This window comes from Acomys russatus, chromosome 12 (assembly GCF_903995435.1).
Source record: "Acomys russatus chromosome 12, mAcoRus1.1, whole genome shotgun sequence".
In the NCBI taxonomy this organism is placed as follows: Eukaryota; Metazoa; Chordata; class Mammalia; order Rodentia; family Muridae; genus Acomys; species Acomys russatus.
In genome coordinates this window covers 18,519,322-18,531,586 of record NC_067148.1, presented here as the reverse complement: position 1 = coordinate 18,531,586, position 12,265 = coordinate 18,519,322, and the positions used below count along the sequence as shown (strand labels likewise).

Here is a 12,265-nt window from a genome sequence, read left to right as displayed (position 1 = left end):
AAGTAAATGGTGCTATTTCATTGGTAACTACATATACTAAAGTAATACTTAGGCAAATATATCTGTGCTTTGGCTAAACACTAGATAAAAGGGCATATACATAATCACTCACACAAGATCAGAAATGCCACCATGGTTTTTAATAATCCAACACTATTTCCTTTGCTGTCGCCCACTCTGATGACCTCCCCTCCGACTCCCTCTTTCATGCATTACACCCCAAAGATGGCTCTAACCAGGCATCTGACTTATTTTATGGTTCCATGCATGCATACTTACTTGTATAGAAAAAAAGCACAGCCAGGTAGATATGCCAGTTTATTTTACCTGCCCCTTACTGAATAAATTGCACTCAATACCATCTTAATAAAAATAATACAGCAAAACTTTGAAAATATGTTGTCTCACACGATGGTATATACATCTTTGGTATAAATTCCTTAAAATAGGGTTTCTAGATTAAATAAATTAGCAATACTTTTAGACTTTGCCAAATTCTCCTTTATGGAGTCAAATCATCTTGCATTTCCACCAGCAATATATGAATATGACCTCCCTTAAACCTCACCAAAGTACTGTCACATTTTTGGATTTTCTCCCCATCTCACCAAAAACACTGAAGCAATTTTCATTCACATTTTTCTTATGTATGATGTTTAAGAATAACCTGCATTCCCTTTTTTTGTCACTTGTCCATTCACCTGTTTTATGTATTTACTTTTAAGTCAGCCTATTTCAGACCCTAGACAATAGTGCTTTTTTGTTCAAGTCACCGTGGCTTTCTCTATCCTTGCATACATCATAGTGTATTCTGACAATGCCACTAATCTGGGCTTTTTCCATAAAGAGCTTGTTCCCCTGTGTATAATCCTCCAGTAGTTTCCCATTACAACCAACGTCCACACTGTTGTCAAGGCCAGCTTAGCATATAAAGGCCAAATGCATCACAGCTCCAGGTATCCCTCTCTACTGTAGCACTCTTATCTCTATCTGTCATTTGCAGACACTAAGTTTATTCCCATATGAAAAGCTCTCAAGGGAGTAGTCTACAGGGCAGTCTCCCTTCACCCCTACTGCTTCCTTTCCCTTCTAGGACAGTTCACATATCGTTTAATGACAATTGTCATCTTTCATCGCCCAGTGTAAAATTGTCCCCTTTCCCAATTATTACCCGATTTCGCTTTCTTCATACCAGCTTGGTTACATTCTTGATGACTCATAGGTCATCTCTTCCCACCGTCTCTAGAATGGAAGGGTCAGGGATAGAAAGGAAGTACTTTTTCCATCACTGTCTCTAGAATACTGCCTGGCCATTCAAAGGTGTTCAATAAACATGCTTCAGACTACTCAAAGTAAGTCAGGCATCTTTCAGTTTTCTCCTATTTCTCCACTTCATCTAATGCTGTTTCTTGATTTGTCATCTTAGATCAGTATTACTGACATACTTCATAAAGCAGTAGCTATTCAGAATTAAAGACATGAGATAGTCTACTAAGAATCACAAAATCTAAAGCAGGAAATTTAATGACTAGTAAAAAGCCAATGTCACTATCAAACTGGCATAAGAACTAAATAAATGTCTTTAATGCCAATGACATATTTTAAGGTCCAAAATTGTAACACTAAATATACTTTGAATTCTATCCAGAGGTAGAATGTACCAGTCATCAAAATTTGTTTTTAATCTTATGAAACTTTGTATAGCTTTACTATGAAAGAGGTCTAACTATAAGAGACAGGTGTATTTGATATTCTATTTAAAAGTACACAAAATAGTTAAGAAAAAGCATGCCATAGAGCAGTGTACACTGGCATAGGAGACATCCTGGAGTGCACTCTGGACATGAAGCACTGGTCCAGGAACAGGAAGCAGCACAGATGGATCTCGTATTTATAAAGTGAAATGTTATATTTATAGGCATATGAAAAGTTCAGGAAGAAACACCAAAATATTAATAAAAGTTAGCTTTGATGACTGTGAATAAAGGTTTATTGGTGTTTTCTGTATCTTTAACCAATACTATTTTAGAACATGGTTAGTAGCTGCTGGAAGGGGAGCTGGAGGCTTTCCCTGCTATCACTTGCTCTTAAGAGGGCACTTTTTTCCAGCCAATACACAGCTGCATGAGAGGCTGAGAAGTGAGAGGCCTTAGCATCCTGCTCTGGTTACTACGATCGGTTATATCAGACAGGGTGTTAAAGCCAATGGGTTAGGAAATCCTAATCTATCTATGTACTTTGGAAAGTCCCGAAGGTGACTTTGCTCTAAAATGTTTAAAAAGAAAATAAAGCAGAACATCATTTATTTATGATTTTCTAAGAAATAAAAACAATTCAATTCCTCATTATAAGAAAAAAAGCTACTTTTTAATCTAAATAAGTATTTCTCAGTTTCCAAGGAATCGTGAAAAAAAAAAAAAAGGCACCTAACTTTCTGAAATAAAGACATTAAAAACAAACTTTCAAAGTGTTTATATATGTTTGGTGTTCTGATCTAGTCAAATGCTGACATTTATCACTTTATTGAATGGCAAAGAATTTAATTTCACAAAGTTTTGGCAGCACTAAGGATCAAGCCTACGAGTTGCTATCTGCTGGGCAAGTACTATACTCAAACCCGTCCTCCAGACCTAACAATGAAATTTAGAGGAAACATTGAACTGAAACTTTAATGGGCACATTAACAAACTCAAATTCTATGCTCACAACCCCCCCCCCCCCTTTTTAAAAAGAATTTCTGACTTAGCACTCCCGATCATATAATTCTATGTTATAGAGCTCTTGCTAGATTTTCTCTTCTGTCAGAGCATTCTCGGCTTCAACTCATGGTTACCAGAAGAGACCCATTTACATGTTCACACCCTGACCTTCCTGTTTTATTCCTAAGTTAAATGTTGCCTTTCCATCAGTTAACTGAAATGTAACTAAGCCAGGGGACTTGTCTTGAACTAAGTTCCAAGAGCTCTCTCTACTCTACAGATTAAAATAGAATATAGACTCTGAAAAGATTTTCCCCTTAAGAGGTCAACCCAGCACATCTGCCACCTCCACATCAGTCTTTTAGAACGTTCTATGCAGAAGCAGCTTCAGCCATAACTTTGCATGCTCATCAGCAATGCAGTGAGACTGCACACAGGCTTCCTTTGTATCTGATGGGACAAATGAGCATACACGAAAATGTGCTGTAATCCTTCACGAACTCTGAAAGGGTCCTATTTGGACTCTCCCCCAATACTACCCATACACTAGCTGGTTTGTAAATCCAGCGGCTTACCTTACAACACTGAAACAGAACAGTTTTCATAAACACACAAATATAGGCACACAAAACGCAAACATGCCACTGTTTACAGATACAACTACTTTTACAATACTTGAATATTACAAAGTTACAGAACTGTATTGATCAGGGGTTTTATATTATTCTAACATGAAGACACCAACAGTCCAACTAAAATTCAAAGATACAGTTGTGACATTCCTCCACAGAAAGGAAATCATTTGTAGCATTTAAGTGAAACCGGCAGGTCAATCTGGCTTAAACACCTCATGATACTTTTTGTCTTACAAATCTGTAGCCTTCAATAACCATACTGCTATCCAGAATTACTATCACACACTCAGAGGTTTTCAAAATTCTAATTATAAAGCATAAAGCATTTCCTCTTCTCCCTCCTGGCCCCCACCCCCAGCCCATCCTCCAGTAGTTGGTAGTTGGGTTAGTCTAACTTTGCTTTTACCTCAACATTCTCAGCACTTCTCCAGACAGAAGGTGGGGAGGGAGCTATGGAAACAAACACTACAGGCACCTGCAGGGTCTGTCTTAACTCCCAAACCTTCACATTACTAGTTTAGACCTAAATGTAGGCTTTTGTCCGTCTCCCCTTAAACGCCTGACCAGCAATCTCTCCTCACCCCTCTTCCTTCGGAAGAGGTAAAGTAAAACAAAGTTTGTTAAGTGGCGATGTGTTTATCAAAATGAGGTTTTGTTTGTTTGTTTGTTTGTTTTAAGAAGCAGAATCTGAAGGGTAGATTCCTTGTGGGGTACTTTTTCCACAGCCCTGGAAGAAATTGGTATCCTTCACAGAAGCCCCCTTTTTCCCAATTTCATTTCTTTCCGTGTTCCAATTATAATTGGAAGGAATAAAGCAGCCTATGATGAGGCTACTTTTAACCGATTTAATGCCATACACATTCCTGTGGCAACCTCTACTTGGACGTAAAAAATGAAATCCTCTAACAGGCTGGATCTGGATGGCTCTAATATCAGTTACCTAACGGAGCGAGAGGAACCACTAGGCTCTTACCTTAGGTAGCGCCTGGCTAAGTTAAGGACAGGGCTATTCCGGGCTTAGGGTTACTGGGAGTTTTATTAAGAAAGTGGGCAATCATATAGGGACACACGAAGTCTTGATAAAGTCCCACCGGACGGTACACTGCACTACAAAGAGGAAGCTGTGCGGGCTGCTGGGTCCCAGATCAGGATGAGCGAATGGGAAGAGGGAAGAACTGGGCGTATGGGGTGGGAGAGAAACTGGCCAGACGCGGCCGACAAAGAATTAGGGGTGGGGACGTGAGCCTTCATTCCCTGGTGCCCAGGCCCGAGCCAGCCTACTCCGGGCAGGAAGGAACCCGAGGCGGCGGCCGCCTCCCAGCGAGACCCTGGGAGACCGGGGAGGCCAGAGGTGCGCCGCGGCCGGGACGCGCCCACTGCCTCCTCACCTTCGGGCATCTCTCGGTCACTGATGTGCTGCAGGTGGTGGCCCTCGCCGGCTCCGAAATCCAAATCGGCGGGCTCCACGGCCGCAGCGGGCGCCGGCGCTACCGCCACCGCGTCCCCAGCCGCCGCCTCGTAGATCTCGGACTCGTAGTCAGGCTCCGCCGGCCCCGTGCGCCGGCCCAGCTTGGGGCTGGCATTGGGGGACACGCAACAGGTCAGCGTGTTCCCCATGGGGAGCGTCCGCTCCGCTCGGCCGCCGCCTGCGCCTCCGCTCGCCCGGGACTCCGCGCCCGCCCCCTCCCCCAACAATGGCGCGGTCGGCGCCGGCAGCCCCGGGCTGAGCGGGGCTGCGCCCGCCCGCACTCGCCGCCGCGCGCGCTACGCGCCCGCCCGCCCCGCCGCCCGGCCCGGGGCAGGGCTCCGGCCTCGGCCGCACCCCCACCGGCTCGCCGCCGCCGCCTCCCCACAGCGGACTAGTCTGCGAGGGCGGCGACCAGCCCGGCTTATTTAAAAGGGGTGGGGACCCGACAAGCGCTGGGAGACGCAGCCACTGCGGGCCGAGAGCGCGGCCGGAGCTCCTCCTCCTTCCGTCGCCGCCTCCCGACTGAAGGCCGCTATCCGGCTCCTGCCAACCGGAACGCGCTCCGCGGTCATCTGGTGACGGGTAGCCAATCAGACCCGGACTTCCCTCCACGCGCCCGCCTACGGCCCCGGCACGTGACTCACAAAGCCCCGCCCCGTCCCTCAAGCTGCCCAACGCGGACTCGGATTTCCATTCATCGCTAGCTTTGCGAAGTGTGGGTGCTGCTAGGGAGCTGCGGCAGCTTGCTACTCGAGGCCTCGCTACGGGGCGGGCTCCGAAGGCCCGGCCCCGGCAGAGAGCTGGTTTTGTCAGCAGTTGGGCTCCTTCATGTCTGACAGCTTCCCCCTTGCTCACCCAAGTAAGTTGCACCGGACTTGGCTTCTCCCGTCTTCCCAGTGTTACGTTTTCGCTTTGCAACTTGACCATAGCAACCCCGGGGCTCGCGTCTCACACTCTCAATAAAGAGTCGTGACTGTGTCTTGCATGAGGCCCGAGGACACGTCACCCTTCAACTTCCTCCTACGTAAAATAAGGACCAAACTCGTCCCTCCCAGCTCAAAAAAGCTGGGAGCCAGCAAACTCCCATTTTGCTTGTTTTCTCCCATCTCAGGGCTTTCCAGATTTCCTTTCCTTTAACTAGCAGTGAACCACACGGTGGGGTGTCCGCCGTCCTAATTAATGGGGATGGTAGAGAACGATTAACATTTAGCAAACACCACGTACTTTACACCATGCCAGTGGGATTCCCTTAACTCTTAAGTCTAAAGCAATCCAATATTATATCTCCAAGATTTTCCTGCTCGATGTCGTGGGGCGGGGTGGCAGTCGTGGCGGGGACATGCAGAAATTAAGTAACTTTCTCAAGGTTACTTAACTTCTCGGGCAGGAGCCAGAATAGTCTGGATTCCAGGTAATCCCGACACACACCTTACTGTGATCTCAAAGTACCTCCAAAAGGAAGTCACATATGGGGAAAGTGACAGATCGTTAGTGCCTGGTGATGATTAGGTTAAGGCAGAGCAGTCTTTCCGTGTGGGTCTTTAACATGTCTTCCCTGGTTGAATTCTGTGTGTTCGTTCTCTGCTCAGGAAGGATGTATCCAGCAGTTGAGGCTCCCAGAGTGTTCTAGCAAATGAGAATCAAAGTCCTGGAGAATGCAGCTGTCTCAGTTCACACTGCTAAACTTGGGGGCACAAACACATTTGCCTGACCCCAGTGTCAATGGGGTCAAGTGTTTGGATTTTATACTGGAAACAGGTATTAAATATGAAGCTCATAAGTCACAATCAGATGTGCTTATGACTAGGGCACTCTGGACAATAAGGAAAGGAAGGCGGGACCAGTTAAGGGAGCATATTCATTCACCTGGGAAGGAAAGACAGCTCCAACAAAGTGCAGTGGTAACTGCGTGGAGACAAAGAACTTATTTCCTAGATGAAATAGGAAGTCCTTAGCTATTGGATATGGAGAGAGAACAAAAGTAGAAGGGAAAAAAAAAGTCAAAGGTTCTGATTTAGGAGGCGAGGTGGGTTTTGATGCCTGCCCCCTAGACAGATAACAGAAGACTAATTTTTGGGATTATTAAATGACATGTGGAAATTAATCTCTCTGAAAGTTGGATCTGAACTCCATCTTGTCTTAGCCCAACTTAAACTCTTTCAAAAATAGCACTTACACTAGCCCAGCCTCCATTCTAAAAGTGCTGCTTTAGCTTATTAGTTACCTCCACGGGGCCACTTGGAATCTATGGTTTTAGCAGATGAACGAATAAGGCAGAGCTAGTCAGTGAAACAACAGTGGGAGCAGCGATTGGAGTCATGGGCACATTAAAAAGGAAGTAGCAAAATAAATAAATAAAAGGCGAGTAGCACGGTGAGTAGGCAACCCTGGCAGGTAGGGAGATCTAAGGGGTATTAAGGGGAGGCTGGAAAGATGAGCAGTAGCCGATTGTGGGTGGGGCTCTCCCTGAACAGGAGCTCACTGTGTAATCACCTTAATGACCAGAGTAGACTGCTGCATGGGCTGTGTGGCATCGGGGCGGCTGGGATGTGTGGGAACGAGTTAAATGGCGGTTAAAAGGGAAAGAAGTAAACAGGAGATGAGAAAGTGTATGGCTTGCTCTTCTTGCCATTGTCACGAAATACTAGGCTGAAGCAACTTAAGCTGTATTTTGGCTCACACCTAGCAAAGTACAGTCTGTCATAGCGGGGACGGCAGGAGCAGCTCCGTACCCAGTGCCAGGAGCTCACAGCTGCCACTTCGCGCGTTCTGGTGCATCAGGAGGCCGAGAGCGTAGGCAGAAAACCAGAAGGAATATCTCATTCAAGGACCTTCTCGAACAGCTCACTCTTCTTGCTTGATGTACGCCGAAGGTTCTACCATTCCTCTCCGTTAGCACCACCAGCTGCGGACCAAGCGTTCAAACGAAGGAGCTTCTAAGGGACGTTTCACATTGAGACCACAGCGGAGAATGAAGCAAGGCCAGGAGAGGGTGGCGAGCTCCAGGCTAGCCTTCCCTGAAGAAGATGAGGGAATAGTGGGGCCGGGCGGCGGGGTTGGGGGGGGGGGATGGGGGGAGGGGCGGAGGGAGAAGGTGGAGGGTGTATGACTAAAGAAATTTTCCCTTTTCAAGATGGAAAAGATGAATATACTTTAAAGAATAAGAGACTGTGAGTACAGCAACTTTTCAAACTTAGACGAAAAGGAATTAATAAAACAGTGTCACGAGGGAGACAGAAGACAGAAATGTCTGCAATCCAGATTGAGATAGGTAAGCTTTGGGAAGCAGAGGCAAGGCAGCAAGAAAAGACCTATGTGACTTGGAGGTATTTCTGACGAAGTTTTGGGAAAGTTCACCTTGTGACTCCTGTTTTCCTCTAGGTTGCAGTTTGGAAAATAACTGTGGGAAACAAGCCATTATGAGTAGATGTTTATGCTTAATGAAAAGCAAATACCATTTTACTGACTAGTTTTATGTCAGCTTGACACAAACTAAAGTCGCCTGAGTGGAGAGGCCTCAGTTGAGAAAATGCCTCTATAAGAAGGCGGTAGGCAGGCCAGCAGTGCATTTTCTTAACTAGTGCCCAGCCCATTATGTATGGGTGGAGCCATCCCTGGGCTGGTGTGCCTAGGCTCTATAGGCAAGCAGGCTGAGCAAGCCATGGGAACAAGCCAGTAAGCAGAACCTCTCCATGGCCTCTGTATCAGCTCCTGCCTCCAGGTTCCTGCCCTGTTTAAGTTCCTGTCCTGACTTCCTTTGGTGATAAACAGTAATAACTTGTTTTCAGTCATGGTGTTTCATCACAGCCCTAACTAAGTGACCCTAATAGTAGCTATAACTAAAACACCATTACCCCTCAGTATTGGTAAAAAAAAAAAATTAGCTTCAGGAATCTCCACTCTTTATATGAAATGACACAGTATTGACATATAAGCTACTCATTTACATTCTCCCATGTGTTTCAAGTCACATATATGCAATATGGTCTGATTTATAGAATAATGACAAGAAAAATGTACGTGCTTGGTGGAGATGCAAACTGTTTCAAATATTGTCAGTCAGCTGCTCATTGAAGCCACAGATAAGAGGACTAATACCTCTTCCTTCAAATGTGAACAAATATTTGAGCAAAATCCATGGAACTCATCTCTACACAGCTACATCAAAAAACTGGAAGGTGACATTGGTTATTCTTTCCAACTAGTTAAAGGAAATGGCAGCAACTTTTGAGGACAAGTAAACAGAGATTAAGGAAATAACAGTGTATTTGTATAAAGTATAGACCTTTGCAAACCCTCTAGCCACATATAAGACCACAAAAAGTACCCAAGGGAGTGTTAGCCTTTTAACAGGAAGGAAAGGTTACTTCAAAAGGCAAGGGAGCAGAGGAGATTAATTTTTAATATAATTTAGTCTAAAGCATTTACTTAAGCATTGATGAGAAAAAAATGACCAATACATTAGAACATAGGAAACCACAGTGGATGAGAGTGTTCAATGAAGCTTCGTTTCCCTAACAATGTCTAGTTAAGTCCTGAAGACCCAGCAGTTGCGCTCTTTGGTGTTGTCTGAAGTGCTAGAAATCATTGGATAGCATTTTAGTTGCCTCCTGTTGACTTGAAGTTATGCCTAAGATCAAGTTACGAAATAGTGCCCTCATACAACAACAGACATACACAAATAGATATGCAGGTTCCTAAAGATTAAGTAATTTAAAACATAAGCAAAGATACTGTGAACCATTGCTATGAAAATACATTTGGAAATGTCTAACTTTCAAGGAATAATAGAAAGCATTATGTTTTAAAACATTTCCTGTCTTTCTGGGAAAGTGATATATAAGAGAACAAAATCGGAATTCTGTGTAAGTATCAGGTAAAAGTTTGAGTCTGTAAGAGAAACAGATTCTGTTTATATGAGTCTGAGGTAAATTCATTGGTTCATCTTCATTGATTATCTGTCTAGTTGAGAAGACAGTCTCTATCTATTCTATCTTTATGCCACATGGCATGAAGGAAGGAAGAAAACAGGATATTTTTCAGAACATCCAAATAGCATAGTGATTATATATCATTGGTTTAAAGTTGACATGGCCACACTTCGCTGCAAGGGAGGATGAAGAAACATTATTTATTTATTATTTTTACAGTGTTCTGCCTGCGTGTATGCCTGCAGGCCAGAAGAGGGAACTAGATCTCATTATAGTTGCTTGTGAGCCATGATGTGGTTGCCGGGAATTGAACTCAGGACCTTTGGAAGAACAGCCAGTGCTCTTAACCTCTGAGCCATCTCTCCAGCCCCACGTAGTATTATATTAAGATGATAAATGCAGAACCAAAACCTAGAAATTAGAACGCAACTCACATTCTATGCTGCAGTCCATAAGAAACGAAATTTAGGAAATCACTAGGTTAAAACAATGACTGTGATTTCACAGTCATTTGTAGGCAGGGTCAGAAAAATCTACACAAGGGGGGCTGGAGAGATGGCTCAGTGGTTAAGAGCACTGTCTGCTCTTCCAAAGGACCCCGGTTCAATTCCCAGCCACCACATGGCAGCTCACAACTGTCTGTAATTCCAGTTCCAAATGGCTCTGACACCCTCACGCTAAAATAAAATTAAATAAATTATTTTTTTAAAAATCTACACAAGGAGTTTTGCAGTAGTCTTCTCTTAAGCTAAGAAGACCAAAATCTAAACAATGAAATCCCCAAGGTCAAACAGCCAACCAGCAACAACAAAAATAAGACACAGATTGAGGTTTAAACTGTAAAATAAAACAGGCTTAAAAGCAAGAAATATTTTACGACAGACAGAAATTGTGCATTATATCTGATTAATCGGTTTCCATCTTGAGGATCATAACTAGTTGCAATGGCTTGAGTAAGAAGTATCCCCCCAAAATCTCGTGTAATAAAGGCTTCTTTCTCAGCTAGCGATACTGTTTAGGGAGGTTCTAGAAACTTTAGGACATGGGTCTATCTGGAAGAAATGAGTCACTCAGGATATGTCCCTGGGGCTACATCTTGTGGGTGGGTCTGTGGGGTGGTAGGTTTCTCTCCCTCCCTCCTGTTATTCCCTCTCTTGTTCCTTTTCCCTTTCCCTCTTTTCTCCCTGACTTCCCTTCTGTTTACTTCCTATTTGACAGAAGGCAAATAGCCTGTGCTGCATGCTTCTGCTGTTGTGAGGCTATGGGCCTCACCAGGGACCTCACCATGGGCTTCAGCAGGGGCCCAGAGTTACCAGAGCCAAGGACTATGGGTGGAAGCTGAGCTAGAGTAAACCCCTCTTCCTCTTAAGGCGGTTGTGTCAAGTATTTTGTAGCAGCAATTTAAGTGTGATGTGCTGCTCATAGATTAGGATCATATTTCTAAGATGAGAATCTACAGTTACCACCATGTTCTCAGAGCCTGTAAGCAAACATGTTAAAGAATTATTGTCACGCTTGGCACAACGTAGAACAACTTGACTTCTCTTGTTCTTAAATCCAAATAAATAATCATCTGGGTTTTTTGGTAATTTTTGCCATTTGATGGTACTGATAGGCACATCTTAATGAGCTGTCTCTGCACTACTCAGCCATGCTCTCACCGTCTTTCCTCAAGTAAACTAGAATTAGTTTATTTGAAATAGTGCTCTGAAAAACAGTGTCATTTTATCATCTCATTGAGTCAAATGCCCATTAGAAAGGTGAGCTCTGGCCCCAGATACCCTCTGTGATAGAGGTCCTAATGTCAGGCCATTTTGTGTGGACAGCTCTAGGAAAAGCTTGGATTTTGAGAGAAACTGAGCATTTGCTTCTGTTTCTCTAGGTCTCCACTTTTCTCCACCTCATATGATCTGTGTATTTCTGGTCTCAATTTTGTAAATGCTCTAGAGACCTAACGTCTTTGTCAGCATATAGCTACCTCCTCTTCAGATACCCAAGTAGGCCAGGGAGTAGTGTTGAGGGCCTCAGTTTTCTAAATCAGATCCCAACTCTCCGCCTGCTCCAAGGACTCTCATGATATGTGACCAGCACCCAGGGTGTTTCGTGAGAGAGTACACCCTCTCCATTTGGCCAGGAAATAAACTCACGTGGAAATCTATTTTGGAACAAGGCAAATACAACTGTTCCAATTGTTATTTCCCCGAATCCTGCCAATATCTCCTTCCACTACCTGCTCAACTCTTTATTTCTCTTGTGTGATATCTTAGGACTTTAAGACACATCAACCCTCCCTTTATATTTATATATTTAACTTGTGTGTATGGGTGCTGTGTCTGCATGTATGCCTGTGTAGTGCTGTGCTCTTGAGGGCCATAAGAAGGCATTGGATCCCTGGGTCTAGAGTTACAGATTCTTGTGAGCTGCCTCATGGATAGTGGGAATTGAACCTGGGTCCTCTGGAAGAGCAGCCAGTGCTCTTAAGTGCCTAGCCATCTCTCCATCCATTTTTTTTTAAACTATGTGTTTGTATGT

The 12,265-nt window shown here is 44.2% G+C and overlaps 1 protein-coding gene across 2 annotated transcripts in view; it reads right to left on the bottom strand.

Moving 5' to 3' along the window:
* The window catches only part of Ccnyl1 (cyclin Y like 1), a 37,788-nt gene extending 32,786 nt beyond the window's left edge, over positions 1-5,002 (bottom strand). For both annotated transcript variants that reach the window (XM_051153947.1, XM_051153946.1), the window contains exon 1: positions 4,723-5,002. In XM_051153947.1, the coding sequence (XP_051009904.1) occupies positions 4,723-4,951 (229 nt within the window). In that variant the 5' untranslated portion in view covers positions 4,952-5,002. The remainder of the gene's footprint in view (positions 1-4,722) is intronic.
* Between the last annotated feature and the right edge of the window lie 7,263 nt (positions 5,003-12,265).